The sequence below is a fragment of the Protopterus annectens genome, chromosome 9.part0, assembly GCF_019279795.1.
Source record: "Protopterus annectens isolate FY-2018-M chromosome 9.part0, PAN1.0, whole genome shotgun sequence".
Lineage (NCBI taxonomy): Eukaryota > Metazoa > Chordata > Ceratodontiformes > Protopteridae > Protopterus > Protopterus annectens.
In genome coordinates this window covers 848,608,654-848,630,310 of record NC_056743.1, presented here as the reverse complement: position 1 = coordinate 848,630,310, position 21,657 = coordinate 848,608,654, and the positions used below count along the sequence as shown (strand labels likewise).

At 39.9% G+C, this 21,657-nt stretch overlaps 2 protein-coding genes across 2 annotated transcripts in view; one reads left to right on the top strand and one right to left on the bottom strand.

The window, feature by feature from the left end:
* PFDN6 (prefoldin subunit 6) overlaps positions 1–2,795 on the bottom strand; it is a 123,173-nt gene extending 120,378 nt beyond the window's left edge. The window contains exon 1 of the mRNA XM_044083534.1: positions 2,522–2,795. Within this exon, the coding sequence (XP_043939469.1) occupies positions 2,522–2,585 (64 nt within the window). The 5' untranslated portion in view covers positions 2,586–2,795. The remainder of the gene's footprint in view (positions 1–2,521) is intronic.
* Positions 2,796–2,903: 108 nt separating this feature from the next.
* LOC122811590 (cytochrome c oxidase assembly protein COX14) lies at positions 2,904–3,760 on the top strand. The gene has a single exon (XM_044083535.1). The coding sequence runs from the start codon at positions 3,170–3,172 to the stop codon at positions 3,344–3,346; it is 177 nt and encodes a 58-aa protein (XP_043939470.1). The 5' UTR covers positions 2,904–3,169; the 3' UTR covers positions 3,347–3,760.
* The last annotated feature ends 17,897 nt before the right edge of the window (positions 3,761–21,657 follow it).

Sequence of the window (21,657 nt, the reverse complement as noted above, 5' to 3'; positions counted from 1 at the left end):
GAGCCAGTTGGCAACCATCTTGTGACATAATTTATACCTAGTTTAGTGAGCTTATCTATAATTCCAGAGTGGGGGATGGTGTTGAAAGCCTTGGCGAGATCTAGATAAGCTGTGTGAACCATTTTACCCTCATCTATGGCTTTGGTGATTGCTTCAAAGAAGCCAATCAGGTTTAGGAGACATGATCTGCCTTTTACAAATCCAAACTGGGTGGGGTCCAGAGTTTGGAGATTACCAATGTCTTTGTTTATGAGTTCCACAATGATACATTCCATGGCCTTGCAGACCAGGCTCGTCAGGCTAATGGGGCGGTAGTTCCCAGGGTCTGTCGTGGCTCCCCCTTTGTGGAGTGGGATAACCGTCGCAGTACGCAATTCAGTGGGTACAAAGCTTGAGGTGAGGCTATGATTGAACATGGTACTTGGGTAGGGTGCCAGTTCATTCTGTAGTTCGTGTAGAACGCAGCCTGGGATATTGTCAGGTCCCATGGATGCTGTGTTCTTGTCTTTGGAGAGTGTGTTTTTTTACCGGTGCAGCCGTGATTATAGGAACTTTGCATTCTTCCGGTATAGAGATGGGCCCTCTAGGGGGTAAAGTTAGCACTGAACCTATCTGCTAGGATGTTGGCAATATCAGTTGGTTCTGTATATTTAGTGCCATTGTGCTGTAACTCAGAGCAGATCTGAGTGTTCCCATATAGATTCTTGACATAGCTATAGAATGCTTTGTGTTTATCTTTAGAGTCAGTGGCAATTTTGTTTTCATAACTAGCTTTGGAAGATTTTATGAGGGATCTCAGCTTCTTACTGAGGTTGACCAGGGAGTTCCTCCAGTCATGGGATTTTACTCTTTTTTGCAACAGTTTCTTTCTTCTGTTGTAGAGTTTGTTTATGGCAGAGGACCACCAAATTGGCTTCCTTTTTTTTGGAGGATAACATCTTGGTTCTATTAGGGACAGCATGATCCATGCACTCGTGCGCATTTGTGTAGGATTCGGCAGTCATACCTCTATTGTCCGTCTGCATGGGTGTCATGAAGTTTGCCACTTCTGTCTTAAGTAGTGTGAAGTTGGCTTTGGAGAAGATTTTTATGATGGTTTCCCTAATTGGGGCTGGGGGTGGGATGTGGATGTCTAGGCTGATTAGCTTGTGGTTGGATCTGACCAACGAGGAACTGATCTCTGGTGTGGAACACCGGTTTCCCCATGTTGGTAATGACCAGGTCTAGGATATTGCTGCCCCTGGTGGGGGTGTGAATAAGTTGATCCAAGGCGTTGGAATTTATGAATTCTAGAAAACGTTGAGCAAAAGATTTGGTACATGAGTAGTTTTCCCAGTTAATGGTGGGGTAGTTGAAATCGCCCATTATTAGGGTGTTGGGTTGTACTCTAATACTTTCCAGTGCTTCAAGAAATGAGGAGTGTGAATCCCGGGGCATGGTGGGGGGTCTGTAGCAAGCTACAAATTGGATTACGGTCTTGCCCAGAGTTAGTTGCACTTGGACAATCTCGGATGCATTATGCTGCGCAACTAGCCTGGAGGTGTGGATATCCTTAATGAATATGGACACGCCTCCACCCTTAGTGCCGAAAGGTGTGGTATGAATTGAAGCCTGGTAATGCAGGGGTGCTCTCTGGAGCTTTGAACCAGGTCATCTGTCACCGCACAGATGTCAATGTTCTCCATTTTAAGGAGTGCCTCGAGTGAGTGCATTTTGAGGTTTAGACTTCTAGCATTGAGTAGCATTACCCTCAGATTTTGCTTGCTTGTACCTGTTACGGTGGTGAATTTGTCATTTGAACCTTGCCTAAAAAAGGCACTATAGGGGTGGCAAGAGCCTTAGCCAGTATCCGGAATCCTAAGGGCGACAGGTGCAGGCCATCTCTGGCAAAGCATTGTGGACTGTCGATCATGCCGTCCCAGGCAGACTCTACATGGCACTTTACCAACCCACTTTGCACAAAACTGCAAGGGGTGCAATACAAACCTATCTATTCAAGGCATTCACATTGCACATCTTGCTATCCCCTTGCATTCCTCCCAATTCACCCAGCATACATTCTAGCAGACTCCTCCCACAACTCCACCACTTCAGTTAGTCCTCACTTAGCAAGGATTATATGGCAGGACAAGAATGGCTCCTAAGGCAGATCTGTTCCATAGAGTTAAAATACTCATGTGCCTACCTTCCTTACTTTGCTATAATCTATCTTCAAACAAATGCTATAATGTTATACATTCTGTATACTTTACAAAGTGTAATTGTACTGCCTTTAGCCCAGGTCATGGCTAGAGAACGCTTTAAGTACAGCCTACCCCTTTGGTTAACGAATTTGTAAACAGCTTTACATAAAACTTATTCTGAATATATACTGTTCTTCCAAATTATGCTGCTAAATTCACTATCCTCTATATACTCTACTCAGCAAAGCACTGCTACGTCTGAGCAAGGGATCTTGCCGGCCGTTTCGTCACAAGTTCTTGCATTTTGTACACACGAAGTCTAAAAGAACATATGTTACCTTTCTGCAACTGTTGGTATTTTTCAAGCTCTGCCTGCAGTTTTTTCTGCACTTGTTCGGCCATTCCTACGGTTTCCAACCCTTTCAAACGCAATCCTTCCTTTATACCTTAATGACCCACTCTTCTCTTTACACACCACCTTCTGCTGGACTAATGATATAACTAAAAATCCCTATACCCAATCATAACGAATATTCACATAATACCAAATAATACTCGTGTCGCCAATCGGAAATACGTCATTAAAATAATATTCGTAGTCTTCCGGAAATGTTTACCCTTTGTCCTGTATGAGATGGTAGTTTGACCTTGTGTCCGTCATAAGTTCTAGTTTACACAATCTGTTTGTAATGCATTCTAAAGTCCAAATACAGATATACTAATATAAATAAAAGTTGCAAACCGAAAACTACAACAGTGGAAATAAAAACAGAATAGATTTGAGAAAAATTGGTGGTTCTGAAGTATAACTTCCGGCGCATAAGTCTATTAGATGCTTCAATTTCCACGAAGTTGTATTGTTGTGCTCAATTAGGAGGTAGTATAGCTTGGCACGTTTCCGTTTTGTAAGCGTTATATATTGGGCATTAGCGTCTATCTTTCTATTTTGCAAGCCTATATTTATCGTGTTTGAGACTTTGGGTAACATGCCTTCAGGGAAGCGTATTGCTGATATTGGCTACAAAGTGTTTTCTGGCTCTATGATGCTACTGACAGTCTATGGAGGTTATATTTGCAGTATGCGGGCATATCGGTACTTCAAGCGAAGACAGGCCCTGAAAATGGCAGCTGACAACCAGAGTACTGATTTCATAAAAGACTGACTACATATATCTAATTGGTAATGCTTAAGGCTTCTGAAAAAGTAACTTCTTGAACAGTGACTTGCTTGCCTCCTGTGTTGTCCCGCATTGTTGCGTTTTTTATTTGCTGACACGGGGTTCCAGCATTAGGTCTGTTTGTTACTTAATGACTGTTCCTGCAAGGATTTTCCTATTCTAATAAACTCTGGATTTTGCTTCTGATACATATTTTTTTCAACTCTGCAACCACCCAACGTTTAGTGGTGGTGACCTTGTATTCACCTTAACCGAAACATTATCTTGGAGTGGATACTACTAGAAACACCAAGTTACAATGGCTCTTGTTTTGATTATGTGCTCCTTTTTCTAATTAGGCTGTAGGGCACTGTGCTGAATACTGCAGACTAAAATTTGATTAAATTATTCGCACTAGAACCATGCAGTTGCTGTTGCGTTTTTATTTTCGACTATCGCATATTAGCATGCCTCTTTGTTTTGCACTTCTTAAATTATTTATTACCTGCAGTTTTGTGCTATGAGCGTATGAAGTTGTGTGAGAGAGGATGTTGAGTACTTTTTTGTTAACCTTTAATGAATTGTTACCCGTGACATAGGCAAATTTACATGTATATAAAAATAGTTAAAACTATTAAGTTCACGTTTACAAACATTATGCTTCACATACATTGCTATATAATCTAAGCAACATTACATCAATTATTCAATTCCTGCCCTGTTTTTAAACAAGAAGCATACAGTTATATAAATAAAAACAAACCACACTGACACAATCCTAGTTGCAAGCATTTTATATCCCAAACCGTAATGACACACTCCCAGTTGCAAACGTACATCATATTTTATCTATCCAGTCATTTTCAGTCAAACATTACATAGCTCATTTAAGTCCTGCATTCTTTTAAATGTTATTCCTTCCCTGTATGTCAGGGGTGTCCAACCTTTTCAGTTGCAAGGGCCGCATTGAGTTAACAAAAATGGTCTGGGGGCAAACGGCAGGTGAGGACCAAAAAAAAAAAAAAAAAGTCTCACATTAACTGAAGAGCAAAAAAAAAAAAAAAAGCACTGGTTTATGCGGACTAATGTGGCTGTATTGTTGTAGGTTAATTTGAACAATAAATAAATTAATAAATATTAATAAATGCATATTTGCCCTAAAATTCAATATCTCTTTCTAATTATTTAAAAAACAGTTAAATCATCTTAGTAAAGTTTATTTGTAAAAAAAATTAACAGGTACATACCTTTCAATTTGTATGAGATCATACCTGTGATTTTGCTGGTTTCCATGTCTTCCATCATGTCCTTAATGGCCATATGTTGTCCAAAGCGCTCATGTATTCTTCTGTTTCTAGCTTTGCAATCTGTCCCTGAAATATGGCACTGGCAATATCAGGAATGATGACACTTTTACTTCTTAAAAAATGAACAATTTTTATTTTTACATTTGTTTCACTGTCACTAACAGATGGTACAACACATTTAACTTTGGTTCACCCGCTTACTGTGGAGACACAAAGAATATGGTAGTATGCCAAAACACACTCCAGTTTCACAAGGTAAACTCACATGCTGTTTTGCAGTTGCCTCTCCAATCTGCATTTCTCACATTTAAACAAATAAGTGACTTTATAATAAAATAGTAGTGGCAATGTTTATTCGTGAAACCAGTTCACAAGGGTGCAGCCAGGCACAGACCTTTGCAGACTTCAAACTTATTGGTCCTAGTTCTTGTTATACTTAAGTGTCCATATCAGGAGGTTCAGGCTGTCAAGTCAGGATTGTTCTTTTGTGTAGTAGAGTAGACAAACATTATGAGCATAACCTTTTTAATGTGAAGACTGAGCTTGTCTTTTTGATACCAGTGCGTCTATATCAGGTTTGATAGATGTAGTGGCGATGCGAAGAGTATTTTCAAGATGCTCATCTGAAATTTTTGTTCTGATTTTATTTTTTGTATGCTTCATACGAGAAAAAAACTGCTCGCAAATGTATGTACTCCCCGTAAGAGATGTCATGAACAGGGCATGTTCGTGAAGTGATGGATATTTTTCTTTGGGTAGGTATAACTTATAAAAGTCAAATAAAGATGCTTGCAGAAATTTTTCTTTAAGTTGCATATCTGACTGCAATTCTATGCATTCCAGTTGCAGGTTTGCAGGCAACATGTCGATGTCAACTGAGAATGGAGTAGCAAATATACTGAACTGTTGTTGGTGTTTTCTAAAATCTTGAAATCTGCTCTCAAACTCCTGTGCTAAACTATTAAGTAATGCCACATATTTTTCAGTATTTGCATGGCTTTGCTCAGACAGTGTTGCAAAGTGAATGAAGCTATTGTTCTTAATCTGACTGTGCCACAATTTCAGTTTCATTTCAAATGCCGTCACTGTTTGAAACATGTCATTTATTAATAGATTTTCCCCTTGGAGGTGCAAGTTCAGGTCGTTTAAATGAGCAGTGATGTCTACTAAGAAGGCTAAATCAGCCATCCAGCTTGCACTTTCAAATTCAGGTACAGGCTTTCCTTTTAACTCCATAAAGGACTTTATTTCATCTTGTAAGTCATAGAAGCGTTTCAGCATTTTTCCACGACTTAACCACCTCACTGCAGTAAAGTACAAGATGTCTCCATAGGTAGATTCCGAAGTAGTCAAACTCCTGAAACTGGCGGTGATTTAATCCTCTGGATCTTATGAAATTTATTGTTTTAACAACAACATTCATAGCATTTTCCATTTTTAAAGTCTGTGCAGACAAATTTTCTTGATGTATAATGCAGTGGTACTTCATGAAATGCACATTACTGATCTGTTTTGCATCTTCTTCCATCAGTGTTGTTAGTCCTTCCCTCTTTCCAACCATAGCTGGAGCACCATCAGTTACTATGCCAGACAGGTTTGTGATGGTCAAGGAAAATCTTGCCAGTGTTTCTTTTACTGCCTTGTACAGATCAGCAGACTTCGTTGTGTCTTTCAGTGGAACCATACAGGCCAGTTCTTCAGTAATATTGAAATCGTTGTCAACACCACGAATAAATATGGCGAGTTGTGCCGTATCTGTAATATCAGTGCTGTCATCCAAAGCTATGGAGTAATACTTGAAAGTTGCACACCGAGATTCCAACATATTTTCAATAGATTTGGCTATATCTTCCACACGCCTTGCGATTGTCTGGTGTGATAAACTGATTTTAGAAAATTCTGATTTTTTTTCAGGGCAAATTATGTCTGCTACACTTTCAAGGCATTCTTTAACAAATTCACCATCGGCAAATGGCTTGGATTTTTTCGCAATTAAATTTGCTACAACATAACTTGCCTTCAGTAAAGAATCCGGTTGAGTAGCTGATTTTCGAAACAGCTGTTGTTGAAATGTAAGACTTTTTTTTAATTCTGATATTTTCTGTTGACGGGACACTCCTTGCAATTCACTTAATTTGGGGTGCGTTTGAATATAATGCCTTTTTAAATTGTAGTCCTTGAAAACGGATACCACTTCTCTGCACACGAGACAGCGCTTTATGAGATTCAACAAAGAAGTACTCATCAGTCCATTTTTCCTGAGACTCTTCTTTCGTCCGCTATCTTGCGTTCCACGGTTTTGGTTTGACCAGATGTAGAAGCCATCTGAAAAGTAAAAGAGGAGTAACTTAACTACTTTATTCCTAGTTATATAATTTTTAAAACAATGGCTAACAATTTACATTAAAAAATAAGGAAATAAAAATTAAAACTATCCATACTTGTAGTAGTATATGTTAATGGTGTTCAAGGGATCATTTCACATCTGCAAAATAACACAAAAATATCCCTGGGATGAATTTACAGTTACCCATCCTGTTGGGCAGATTACACATGAGGGCCAGTGAGGCACTTTGTTTCATTTGTAGTACTAATGCCATTAGTCTTCAAAACACCCATTACGCATAAAGCACATCACATTTACTGTGACTGTTGGTCTGTACTCTGTGCCAGTAATACTGGGCATTTTGAAAAGTTCTTCATAATTCATGAAATTCAGATGGACTGCGATAGAGCTATGAACATGTATGGTTAGCTGCATGTAATCAACAGTTTCTTACTGCTACAAGAATGGCAGCTTTCAATGACATAATCAGAGCTGTACCATCAAGTTTCAAGTTAAATACTGTGTACTTTGCATGCTACCCAAGAAAAGTCATTCACTTGCAATGAAAAAAACTGGCACTGTCATTAATTCACTACTACTGTACTACCAATTCACACTGCGAAAACCACTCCAGCCGTCCAAAGTAGGTAAAATGTCAACATTAGCAGCCCTACAGTATTACAATCCACAACATTAAGCCAACAAATTTGCAATGAATAAAGTAAAGAATTCACATCACTGACTTAATAAAACAATTCTGAATAAGAGGGTCTCACCCAAACAAATGACTGGTGCCATACAAATGACTGCAAGCCGAATGCCAACAAATGCATCATCATCCCTTTTGGGCCAAAGTTTTGGGTAAAGCGGTTGTGAGGCTGCCAGCCCAGCTAGATGTTATTTTGTACAATGTACATAATTCTGTGTCATTTTTGAATATTAATATGCTTCCTATGCTTGTCTTACAAATGTAAAAAAAAAACTATACATATGTGTATATTAAACTATTGGTGCAGAAGTGTGTGTTGAACTGTATGTTCTGTACTGAGCTTCAAGAATGTAACCAGTGTACCCTGCTGGGAAAGAACAGAGATGTGTGTATTGTAACTATACCTATGCAGATGTGTGCTGTAAGGTAGAAGTTGGAACATAAAGAGTTAAATTTGACAACAGTAAGAACAGAAGTGAATTGTTTTATAACTGTCTGTATTGATAGAGAAGGAGTTTTGCCAAATGCTAGGTAACAAATGAAGTGAATTGTTTTACGACTGTGTTATCTCATCAACAAGACAGGATGTCTACACTGCAGCCAGAAGTTCTTTTGTGTGGAAACAGACAAAATGACAGGTTTCAAATGTAAAACTGTTTACTACTGTTTTATGACTTCCAGTTCCAGGGCTTAGGCACATTTCTGAGAGATAAGTAACCTCTCTTAGGGACAGATTGCAATATAGCAAGATTAGTAGATGTTTTCTGTATTTTGAGATTGTCCTGCAATGTATTTCCTGCAATTCTGAACTGTGTCACTTTATTCATTGAGTTATTGAATATTGTCTTATTCTTTTTATTGTTTATTATTAAATATATTTAAAAACCTTTTAATTGTGGCTGGTTTGTTTATTTAATTAAGACAAAAAGTATTTTTTGTCATAATGCCTTGTTTTGTATGTAATTTGCACTCGTGATGCTTACTTCAGTAATTGCAACAGGCAATTGTGAAATTCAGGAATGCTTCAAACACTTCAAGCACGAATGCATTGAGATGTTCACAGACTAGCTTACATAGTCAGTTAACAGACAGACATGCAGACAGATACCTACTGGAAAAGGCCACAATCAATATATATTATATATACATATTGACCTCCGTTTCATATTAGTTTGATGGACGTTCACTAGACTACAGATTTTAACACCCCTTTCTTTTGAGTCATTTTGCCTAGTATAGACAGCACTGATGAATAACCAATGGAACAGTATAACAAACTGAAATATTGTAATGAATTATTCAGACTGTATAATTACCAAGTAATTTTACAAATGAGTCAGCATAGTTCAATTAGGGTTACCACCTGTCCCACTTTGCGAGGGACAGTCCCTCTTTGGGCAGTTGTGTCCTGACAAAAAATTTAAAAAAATGGCAAATGTCCTGAGATTTTATCTGCCTAAGCAGCAGACACCTAAGCAACCGCTACCCCAAAACAAAACACGTGCAACACATATCTCACAAAGCCAGTGTACCGAGCAGTCACAGCCCTTAAGACTAAACAACACACCTGATACACTTGTAATAGGTGACTATCGTCAGGCACACTGACGTCCCGCTCACCAGGCTGAACAAGGAGAGGGTCACGGTGAGCAGCCTGTCGGGCGCTAGGATCCGCCACATAACACAAGCACTCAGGTCACTGCAAGGCAAGTACAAATATGACTCGGTCATTGTTCATGCTGGTGTGAATGACCTGAGACGTACCTCCCTGGACTACATGAAAAGAGACATAAAGGAGCTCTCTGAGCATGTAGACCAGGCCGGTATGACCCTGCCCTTGAGTAGCATCTTACCCTCACCAGGCCCATAATTGAGTACAATGCCCCTTTTGGGATGGACCTTACCAGACACCTGCAGCAATTGGAAAGACCCCAAAAGTACCTCACCAAGAGGATCAAAGGGCTCAAACAGATGCCATATGCTGCCCGGTTAAAGAAACTCCAGCTCTACTCAGTGGCATACCGCCTGTTCAGAGGCAATCTGTGCCTGACGTATAAAGCCATGTCCAACCCGGAATTAATGGACATGCTGCACCTCAGAAAATCCAAATCCCATCAAGCTATGCACTCAAGAGACTTGAACCTCAGCACTGAAATAAATAGGACATGCTGGAGGGACAAATTCATAACCCAGAGGTTCCCTTCACTCTGGAATAAAATCCCAGTCCAGGTTAGGCAGAGTCCCTCATTTCCTCTCTTCAAGAGGAATCTTGATGAGTGGATGGGCGATCGTAGGTTTACCCCGGGTATCATTTCTGTGTCACTGTTAGACAGAGGCACAGTATACTAACCTCGAAAAAGGGCATAACAAAATAAATTTAAAATGGGTGGTGAAAGCCAAACACATTCTGGCTAGGCTTATAAATGCCCTAGGGCAGATAGCCTAGTTATGAACCTATGAACCCACCTCAGTTAGGGCAGAATGGGAGGAGGGGTAGTAATATGCTGGAGGGGGTCACTTTGGCAGAGACTGTTTCACTTGTGTAATATGCTTATATTTATTAATGACTAATATTCACACCTAATTAGACCATGGTGGTGGTGCTGCGGTTGTGTGTTGCTGTCTGGTTCAATTCTCAGCTATAGCATCTTCAGTGTGGAGACATGCGTGAATGGGCGTACCTTCGTTGAAGGTTGTGCGTCAGGGCTGGTAACTCGGCACGTAAAAATCAACTACCAATCTTTAGCAGACTGGAGTTCCGCTGTGGCGACCCCTAACCAGGAAAAGCCAAAAGATACTAGTGACTACAACAACATTCACATCTCCTAATTGTGTATTTTCCTTTTCTACTCCACTATCAGACAGGAATTAAAATTGGTCCAAATAACAGTGTATTCTGTATTTATCCACAATTCAGTTTTATCCTGCAGCTATTTCCTTATTGTCATTCAGACACACACATTGATTACTCTCATCTGTTACCTCCATTTTCTATGTCCTGTACCAAAATTCTTCCTAGTGTAACTACATTTACGTGCCAAATACAAACATTTTGTTATAAAATAAAAGTAACTATCCCCAGAACATTGTTGTGGTTCAAATGACAAGAACCCCTTCCCTCCAAAAAGACTGTTTATCAGAAACGTTTGCAATATCGACCTGAAACATAAACATCACACTCAAATTGCTTAGCCAACTTTACAATTCCCACAAACAGTAGAAATCTATCCGTTAACACTGTATTAGAAAAAAATATTAATGTTTTGTGTCTGTCTCCCACTATCTACTCTTCTTTTTCTTTGAGGTTACTTTATTTCTTCACCCCCTCCCCTTCTGTTACAGTACATTCATTTCCATCATCGTAAGTCTCATTAGCCAGGACAGAAGAGAAATCTGATGCTTACTTTTTGGCTTTGGCCACACACAAGTTAAGTAAGGACAAGTTTGCTTAAATATCCTGTTTTACACAAAGAAAGCAGCCCTTTATTTTTTAAGACACAACTACTATAATGCATGAAAAAGTTTGATTATCGAGGTGTTTTAAATTTTCACTACAAACAACTCCACATTACCTTCCCAGACCCAAGCCCAAAAATATTTTCTGAAAACTGTGCACAGCTTTACAATGTAGTTGTATCAATTATGCCGAAAAACAATGCAAACCATACAACCAAAAAACACACAACACTTGCAGGAAATGATACATTTTCTTTTTACTACTTGTTTTATGCTTACAGACATACTGTGTACTATAACTAATACAATCATGCTCCCTGAATCCATCAGTCCTGTAATTCTTTCCCCTCTTCTCTCTGCCACATTGCATTTGACAAGTTTAGTAACAGCACAGTCGCAGATTCTATCATAAACAATCTTTTTTCCCCCAGAGACTAGAAAGCTGAAGCATGTTTATTATACTGTACATACAGTTGCTGTGTCCAGCAATCATGACCACTCCCCCCCCCAACATCCACCCCATACCACAAAACCTGACAGGGCAAGAAATCTGGTAAACCAGGTAAAGCCTAATAAATGAAGTGGAAAAAGCCCCAAAAGGACACATTTTAAAAACTGCTCTTATAAACATAGAAAGTTGCAATAACAGGATTTGAGTTAGGATGCATTTTCTGAAGGATATGAACTCTGAAACTCAAGTGTATGTCACCATTTAGCTTTAGCCGGCGACTTAATCCTCATCGATTTACCAGAAAATGACAAATTTATAGAGGGGAAAAGACTAAAAATAAGACAAACAGACATTCTACGAACATCTGAACAGATGAGAGGGGTCACCACCCTCTCCTTCTGCACCAATTGCACCCCCTCCCATAAGCAAAGATAAATTAACACACACATTTCCTTGAAGGCTTCCATTTTACTACACACGCAGGCTAGCTAGAAAATTAATTGTTTTGAACCTTAGCTCGAACTCTCAATATAAGGAGCACTTTTCATTTACAGACAGACTTCAAGACCAATGCAGCCTTAGAAAGTGCTATGATAACTATGCATTGCCAACTGTAGCTTCTGGGGCATTTTGAGTTCATCTTGTTCTGCAGGAGATATAAATTGAATGCAAGCATGGTTATTTTGCCATAATCTTTTACATTACAGAATATCTACAAATCCAAAGCCATGTTATTCAATCCTTATTCCATTGCTGAATATAGACCCCAGTTCCTTTCTGTTGTATCTCAAGACAACATACCAATTTCACTGTAAACCACGTTAAACATGTGTGCATGGGACTCACTCTATCCATGAGGATGATGTTTTTCTGGCTCAAAAGTTACTACCAACTAACTTTCCCTCACACTCACACACACACACTCGCACACACTATTTCCAAACCCTTGTCCTCCAATTCAAGTCTCTTTAGCTCCAGATGGATTTTTAAGTCCTATGTGGAAAGGTTGAACTGTCCATTTTCTGAGAGTTTTACATCTCCACAGCCAGTCTGATTGTCCTCGATGTTGCTGTTCTGTGATGCAGCTGTGCCTAAAGCTGCAATCATGTCTGCTTTAGTTAGGTTAGCATACACAAGTCCTTTAGTCTGGCACATTTCAGCCAACTGGCTCCTTGTCAGCTTGCCATACTCCTCTGCTGACATGCTTGCCTGCTCTCCCTGACTAACTAAGCTAACAAAAAATAATAAATAAAACAATTGTGATATGATCATTGAATGTTCACTGTATGGCTGGCTGAGAGTACAAACACCTTCAGTGATCACAAGCTAAGCCCCTTTTATCATCCCCCCATAACCTCCAAAACAATGAAGGTGTACAGACTTAGTACAAGAAATCTGGACAAAGCCTGACAAAATGGGGGGACAAAGGCCCCAAAATAGGGACAGATTTTTAAATATTGCTATTATAAACTTAGAAAGTTGACAGAGTAACAGCGTTTGTGTTAACATACATTTTCTGAATGATTTGAAGTCTGAAACTCAAATGTATGTCATTATTTAGTTTAGTGACTTCAATCCTCAGATCATCCCAGGTATTTGCCAGAAAACCACAAATGTTATGAGGAACAGACAAAAAATATGAGGCAAAAATCTGGACAGTTGAGAGATATGGTCAGGATTCAAGGAAGATTTAACTGTCAAATTGATTAAATTCCAAAGTAAAACACGTAGTGGCCTGGAAGCTACAGAGGGCTGAATTAACACTGCTGTTATACAGGCAAAATGTATTACTACCTGAAACAATCAAAAAGCAAAAGGGAAAGCATTCAGATAATCAGTAAAACAGTGAAGTAACAGAGGAACAGGAAAACATGGGGATGATACTGGCTTGGATGGATGAAAACTTTGAACTTGTACACTAACAAGGAACAAGACGCAGAAGATAAAATTAGGCAAATCAAGGAAAATGAATCTGGGCAGACAGTGACATCAGCTCAAAGTGTTTGTATGTTGTGCAATGTCCTACAGTCCTTTTGTGAAACACAAATTCCTTGAGCTGTTTTTCTGTGTACTGACTTTATGGCATATAGCTAACAAAGATGTATTGTAAACCCATACATCCCTAAAAGGGATATGCATTAACCTAGCTTGCATCTTTTAAATTTAAGCTGTCAATGAAAAACATGAAGAGAGTGGGAAAAAAGTGGGCTACATGCATGAATCACATATCTTATTTAAATGCATCTGATATAATGATGAGAATGTAGTCACAACTCTGGTTAGCCAAAACAGGTACAAAATGTCACACAACAACAATCTTAGAGCTGTATACTTTTGTAACATCTCCTTTTACAGTAGCTTATTAAATTAGATGCCAGAGAAAGTATTTAAGTTCTCCAGAAGCATAGTTCTAAGGGAGCAAAATACTTATGTACAACCATGCTTTTTGGCATCAATAGTAAAAATCAGACCAGCTTGCTTATGCTGTTAAAAATTAAAACAATAGGAGTTCCACAAAATGTGAACAATGTGCAGCTAAGATAATTTTTTCCTTTTTTTTTTGTTAAAATATGACACCTAATTTTTTGTTAAAATATGACACCTATTACATCAACAAAAAATTAAAACTAATTTAAAATGGCTTCCTAGTTATGGAACACTCGTGCTCCATTTAGCAAGATATTTTTTCTGGAAAATGAACTAGATCAGCTCCACCTTTTGATTAACTTAACAGTCTTTCCCTCTCACTCCTAGAAACAAGGAAAGGAAATACTAAAACTTAAACAGAGAAGTGATAAAGGACAACTGTGTGCTGCACAGAACTGAAAATGCAAACTTCACAACCATACTGAGTATTCAAACGCAATGTCATTAGATTAGTCACCAATCCCCTCTCCTAAGACAGCAATACACTCATTCACTACACTACAGCATGAGATAAGCACTTTAAGTCTCTGACTGTATTCTAATTCACTTTTATTTCATCTGTGTAATTAAAAAAACTACCACAGTATGTATATTTCAAAGTCACATATTCAGCATATTTTTCTGCAAAATGCAACACAAACTGCAGCAATAATTAATGCTATTCCTCCACAAAGAAAGATTCCACAGCAGGTATGAAAATTAGATTTCAAGAAGCAGCTGGAGTTATTCTTTCATTCTGCTCATAGGACAGTTTCATAAGATTATACTAAAACTTTGTATAAAAAATGTGTAAAATTACCAGATAAAGATATGTTTCTAACTCAATATTTTGATAGCAGATTTGAGGAAAAGGCAAATATGGGTTTACTGCTTTGGGGAGAGGAGAATGCCATCTAAATTACACCTGTGCAGCATTGGCATATAAACAGTAATACTTTTCAATGACATAGCCATGGAACAACACACAATTACGTATTTATAGTATCAAATGTTTTATCAAAAGACAGTGCAATTTTGTGTTATGCAAATTAAAAACAGGAATTCAGTATCATAACAAATAACTAAAAAAAGGTACTGCTGAAGGCTTTGCATCTACCCATGCAGAGGTAGACCTTCATGCACACCACCACTTTAATGCGATTAACCCCAAGATCATACCATAAAGGTGTACTTGACAACCCTGGGTTTATTCAGGTCAGCTGCACAAGTCTTTAACAAAGCAGGCTGCAATGAAAGGTACAGCTGTAGGAGTACATTCATCATGAAAGTAAATGTTCAAGTAAGCTGAGCTTTTGTAGTATAAATTCAGTACATAATGGAAATTGGCAGCAGGTGAACATCTACCATGCTTATGTTACAAATGTAATTGTAATAATTATGGGTAAGTCATCATCTTGTGTTATAGAAAAAGCAGGGACAAGCAAATGAGTAAAAGCTAGCTTGAAATGTGTGGGTGTGGATATATGTGAAAAGGACATCCTGACTGTACTAATTTGAAATAAAAAAGACAAACTGTGAGCATTTAGTATGCTATGCACAACTGTGTTTTTCTTCAAAAAGAAGAAAGAAAAAAGGAACAGAAAGACAGAACACAAGCAGCTGTGCTGGAATCTGAGTATTTATGCATCTCATGTTGTCAGCATTAAGTCCCAGCAGGCAACCTTGAAAAGTAGTACCATAGTGTTATTATTATGTGAGTGTCTTAATAAAATTAGAATTATGATTACAAGTATTAATATTAGAACTTCAGTATAATATTAACCACTCTATTTGTATGAATAAAAACTGATGCCAACAGTAAACATTACCTAAAAGTATTTAACCTTAATACAATAAAAACTACTTTATTTGCATGTTTGAATACCACACAACATCCCAATATGGGATCAGCATAAAAGCATGACAAAAATCATGCATTTTCACTATAACATAAGGTAGTTGACATTCAGTTGTACATTGTCGGGTACTCTACCTAGTCTGCCCAAATGCCCAGCGCTTCTTTAGATGTCCCATTGTAGACAGAGGGACACAGACCTGCATCTCAAACAAGAGGCAGTCACATATTACTACCTGAAACAATCAAAAAGCATTTTTGCTAATGAAAACACATAGATTCTTGGCGAGCTGAGCCTTCCTCTTGTAACTTACCTTTGTTGTAGTGTAGTAGTCGGTGTGTACACAACGAAATAAACAAAATAAATCCTCTCTCTATGGCTACGCTATGATCTCGCTCCTTCCTGCAGCTTTTCTTTATAAAAATCGCCCGAACGGTGTTTTCGCGCATGCGCATACCAGCGGAAAGACGCTGGTATGGAAAAAACGTAAAAAAAAGAAAGTTGGCGCATGCGCAGAAGAGCAAAACTACGCGGACGTGCAAACACACGGAAAAAAAGTGAAATTACATTTAAATTTAAATTTAAGGGTCGCTGGGCCGCATGGAAGAGCTCTGAGGGCCACATGCGGCCCGCGGGTCGCGGGTTGGACACTCCTGCTGTATGTATTGTTCCCACAATTCCCATTTTTTCTTATGTAGTTTTCTCCTACCTTTTTCCAAATTTAGTTCCACTTGTTTTATCTCTTACTATATTCATGACTTCTAGTATAGTTGGTTTAGATTTTGATTTCTGTTTTACTAGTAACTGATTTTCTGGCAGTTACTATAAGTAGAAGCACTGGCATTTCTGTGCAGAAGTGGACATGACAAAAGTGATTGACGTAGCAAGGGTGTATGACATGCCATGTTAATTATGCATGATTTAGAGCACAACCTAGAGCTGTTTACTGAATTTCCTGTTTGCACTTATTTTTAAAATCGTTTTTTTCTCAAAACTTGCATTTTATCTGTCTTTGGCCTAGCACTCTTGTGTGGGGTCATTTACTGCACTGTTATAACTTGTTGATACTTGTTAACCTCTGCTATCTCTGAAAAAACAAAAAAACTAAAAAAATCTTGCTTTTTTCCCACTTTTCCGAGATTTAAAAAAGTTCAGTTACAGGCTTGCTGTTCTTGAACTGTTTGTAAGTTTCTGTGAGGCCATTTTTTGCTTGGGCTAAAGGAAAGTCTCTCTGTTGATCAGTGGCAGTGAAAAACATTGAGCAGCCTGCTTGCCCCTGTGGGAGTGGTTACTGACTTGAAACTGTAGTTATATTGGCCATTTTGGGTCAGTTCCAAAACTCCTTTATCTTCCTCTCTTAAAACCCTCTCTTGCGCGGTTTTGCACGTTTTTGAGCATAGCGCAACAACGGGCAGCGCCGCCTAATTGGGTTTAAACTATTCCTGGCTCCACAAAGTCTGCTCTTCACTTTTTTCCCTTAGAACTGCTCTCTCTCTCTCTCTCTCTCTCTCTCTCTCTCTCTCTCTCTCTCTCTCTCAATTTAAACACCATATTCTCATTCTAAGGCCCTTCACTGGTCCAATTAAGTAATCCTATAAGTTAGCACTGTTAAACCTTAAGCACTACTTACTATTATACTCTCTATGATTACCCTGTCCTCTATTGGTCCGTCTTAAATTCAGTTTCCCTATTACTCTAGCATGTCCAAAGGTCAGTCAATGGTTTCCTCTCCAGTCCAGCTGGTGAATCTGGGAATTTTGAGGCAATGTTACAACTGTCTCATGTACACGGACAACCCTCTCCTCCTCCTCCAAACAGGTTCAAATATATGTGAGAGATGCAACTATTTAGCCAAACTGGAGGCTGAGCTCTCTCATCTCAAAACTGATGTAACCAGTCAGGAGGAGAAGGTAACCTCACACAACACAATTCCAGTATCACATAGTCCCACCACATCAGCAAACCAAACACATAAATACACAAAAACATACTCGTAGGCTCTAAATAAAAATCTACCTAAGCAACAGAGACCACCAAAGCAGATATCCAAGCAAACGCTACCTCAAAACAAAACACACACAACACATAACCCACAAAGTCAGTGTGCCAAGCAGCCACAGCCCTTAAGGCTGAATAACACAACTGATACTCTTGTTATAGGTGACTCTATTGTCAGACACACTGACGTCCCGCTCACCAGGCTGAATAAAGAGAAGGTCACGGTGAGCTGCCTGTCTGGTGCTAGGATCCGACACATAATGCAAGCACTCAGGTCACTCCAAAGCAAATACAAATATGACTCAGTCATTGTACATGCTGGTGTGAATGACCTGAGATGTACCTCCCTGGAGACATAGAGGAGCTCTCTGATCATGTAGCCCAGGCTGGTATGACCCTGACCTTGAGCAGCATCTTACCCTCACCTAGAGTGATGCCACAGTACAAAGACAAAAATGATCGATTTTAACAATTGGCTAAAATTTTGGTGTCATTCAAAGGGGATCCAGTGTCTGTCAGCCTGGGATGACATGCTCGACAAGCCACGTTGCTTTGCTAGGGACGGCTTGCACCTGTCACCACTGGGCTTTTGGATATTGGCAAAGGCTCTTGCCTTTTTTAGGCAAGGCTCAAAAGTCAAACCCACCCCCATAGACAGCACAAGGAACAAGAAACTAAGGGTAATGCTGCTAAACGCCAGAAGTCTTAACCTCAAGATGCACGCACTCAAAGCTCTCCTCAGTATGGAGAACATTGATATCTGTGCAGTGACAGAAACCTGGTTCAAGGCTCCAGAGAGCACCCCAGCACTACCAGGCTATACCTCGTATCATGCTTTTTGGCCCCAAAACCCGGACCGAACCACAAAAGGAGGGGGAGTTTCCATATTTATCAAGGATATCCACACCTCCAGGTTAGTGGCATTGCACGAAGTATCGGAGACCATCCATGTGCAACTAACAGTGGGCAAGACTGCTTTTCAGTTTATAGCATCCTACAGACCAACCTCTCAAAGTCAGGGATCCCATTCGGCCTTCCTGAAAACATTGGAGAACATGAAGATCTCTCCGAACACCATTATATTGGGCGACTTCAACTACCCAAACATTGACTGGGAGCACTACTCAAGCCCCAGCACCTTAGCCCAAAGATTCCTGGAAATTATAAACTCAAATGCTATGGAACAATTAGTCACCACTCCCACAAGAGGGGACAACATACTAGACCTGATCATTACCAACATGGGGACTCTATGCTCCACACCAGAAGTATATCCCTCATTGGTAAGATCAGACCATAAATTAATTTCACTAGATGTCCACATCCCGACCCCACCCCCAGTCCAGAAAACCACAGTGAAAAACTTCTCAAAAGCGAACTTCTCACTTCTCAAAACTGAAGTGGAATCCTTCAAGGCCCCAGGGCCAGTGGAAATTACAGCCCAAACTGCAGAATCCTATATAAATGCATTCTATGGACATCTCCAGGAATGCATGGATCATGCTATCCCAAACAAAACCAAGACCCAATCATCCAAAGGCAGGCATCCAGTCTGGTGGACCCCTGCCATAAATAAACTGTACAACAGAAGGAGGAAGCTACTACATGATAGAGCAAAATCCCTAATAGGGAAGGCATCTCTGATCAGTACTAGAAAAAAATTACGATCCCTCATAAAATTCTCCAAGGCCAGCTTCGAGAGAAAATTGCACAGGACACCAAAGACAATCATAAGGCTTTTTTCAGTTATGTTAGAAACCTGGGATGCAACTCCCAGACTTGTTCTGAGTTCATTCTAAACGACAAAAAATACACTGAACCCACAGACATCGCCAATATCCTAGCAGACAGGTTCAGAGCAAACTCCTCCACCCCCTCCCCACCAAAAGAGCAAGTATCTATCCCAGCAGAGGGCTGCCTCCAAAACATCTCAGATGCTCAGGTGAAGGCTGCCCTCTCCAAAGCAAAAAACACTGCTTCCATGGGACCAGATGGCGTCCCAGGTTGTGTCCTACATGAACTACAAGAAGAACTAATCCCTCAAATAAAACAGCTATACATTCTCAGCCTCACTACAGGATATGTGCCCACAGAATGGCGTACAGCAACAGTGGTCCCACTCCACAAGGGTGGAGCCTCTACGGACCCTGGAAACTATCGCCCCATAAGCCTGACTAGCTTAGTCTGCAAGGCTATGGAGAGGATCATCATGGAGCTCATAAACAAAGACATTGGGGACCTACAGACACTAGATCCTACCCAGTTCGGCTTTGTCAAGGGCAGATCCTGCCTTTTGAACCTGGTTGCCTTCTTTGAAACAGTCACCAAAGCCATAGATGAAGGGAAGGTAGTCCACACAGCCTATCTGGACCTTGCAGAGGCATTTGACACAATACCCCACTCGGGCATCATAGATAAGCTATCCAGCTTAAATATAAACCCCTATGTCACAAGATGGGTTGCAAACTGGCTCAAAGACAGAACCCACAGAGTGAGAGTTGCTGAAGCCATGTCAGACTCGAAACCGGTCACAAGTGGCATCCCACAGGGTTCTGTCCTGGGACCACTCTTGTTCGGTATATACTTTTCCGAGGTACAGGCAAACGTGGGAGGACTATGGCTCACCAAGTTCGCAGACGACTGCAAACTGGGCCATAATCAACTCTCCAGCTGACACAAACATCCTTCAAAAGGTCTCACAGAGACAGATAACTGGTGCCAGCGCCATGGTTTAAAGCTAAATGCCAAAAAATGTATAGTCATACCCTTTGGCAAAAACAATGTGCCCACAAATTACCACATAGGCGGAAACCCATTAAGTACAGGGAAAGTTATTAGGGACCTGGGGACCCAAGTTGATAGCAATCTCTCCTTTGAAAATCACATTGCCAAAGTGGTTAGAAAGACCTTCTACATAGCCCACCTCATCACGAAGGGTTTCACATCTAGATCAAGAGAGGTAATCGTGCCCCTTTATTCATCCCTCATCAGGCCCATCATAGAATACAATGCCCCTTTTGGGATGTACCTTACCTGACACCTGCAGCAATTAGAAAGACCCCAAAAGTATCTCACCAAGAGGATCAAGGGTCTCAAACAGATGCCATATGCTGCTCGGTTAAAAAAACTCCATCTCTACTCAGTTGCATACCGCCTACTTTGAGGCAATCTATGCCTGACATACAAAGCTATGTCAAATCCAGAATTAATGGACATGCTCCACCTCAGTAAATCTAAATCCCTTAGAGCCACATGCTCGAGGGACTTAAACCTCAGCACAGAAATAAATAGAACTTGCTGGAGGGACAGGTTCATAACCCAGAGGCTCCCTTCGCTCTGGAATAGAATTCCAGTTCATGTGAGGCAGAGCACCTCACTGAATCTCTTCAAGAAGAATCTCGATAAGTGGATGGGGGATCGTAGGTTTGTCCCAGGGATTACTCCCGTGTCACTATTAGACAGAGGCACAGTAAACTAAACCTTAAAAAGGGCACAGTATACTCAAATCAAGGGGTGGCGTAAGCCATACAGAATCGGGCTAGGCTTATAATTGCCCCAGGGCAGATAGCCTAGTATGAACCTATGAGTGACGAACCATGCAGATTTGCCAGTGTCAAGAGTATTCATTGTTTAATTGTAGTTACCATGTTTGTTAAACTTGTGTGATCTCGGAGTCTGTATATTCAAGTGGGGGGTGCAGGGGCAAAAGTGAGAAGAGATTTCTTCAAAAATTTTTTTTTTTTTCAAAAGATGTTCAGAATTCCTGTCCACCTGACAGTGAGAAGTTCATAGGTTCATAGGTTCATAC

Coding starts and splice junctions, on each gene's coding strand:
- LOC122811590 (XM_044083535.1), top strand. CDS start 3,170: ATGCCTTCAGGGAAGCGTATTGCTGATATTGGCTACAAAGTGTTTTCT.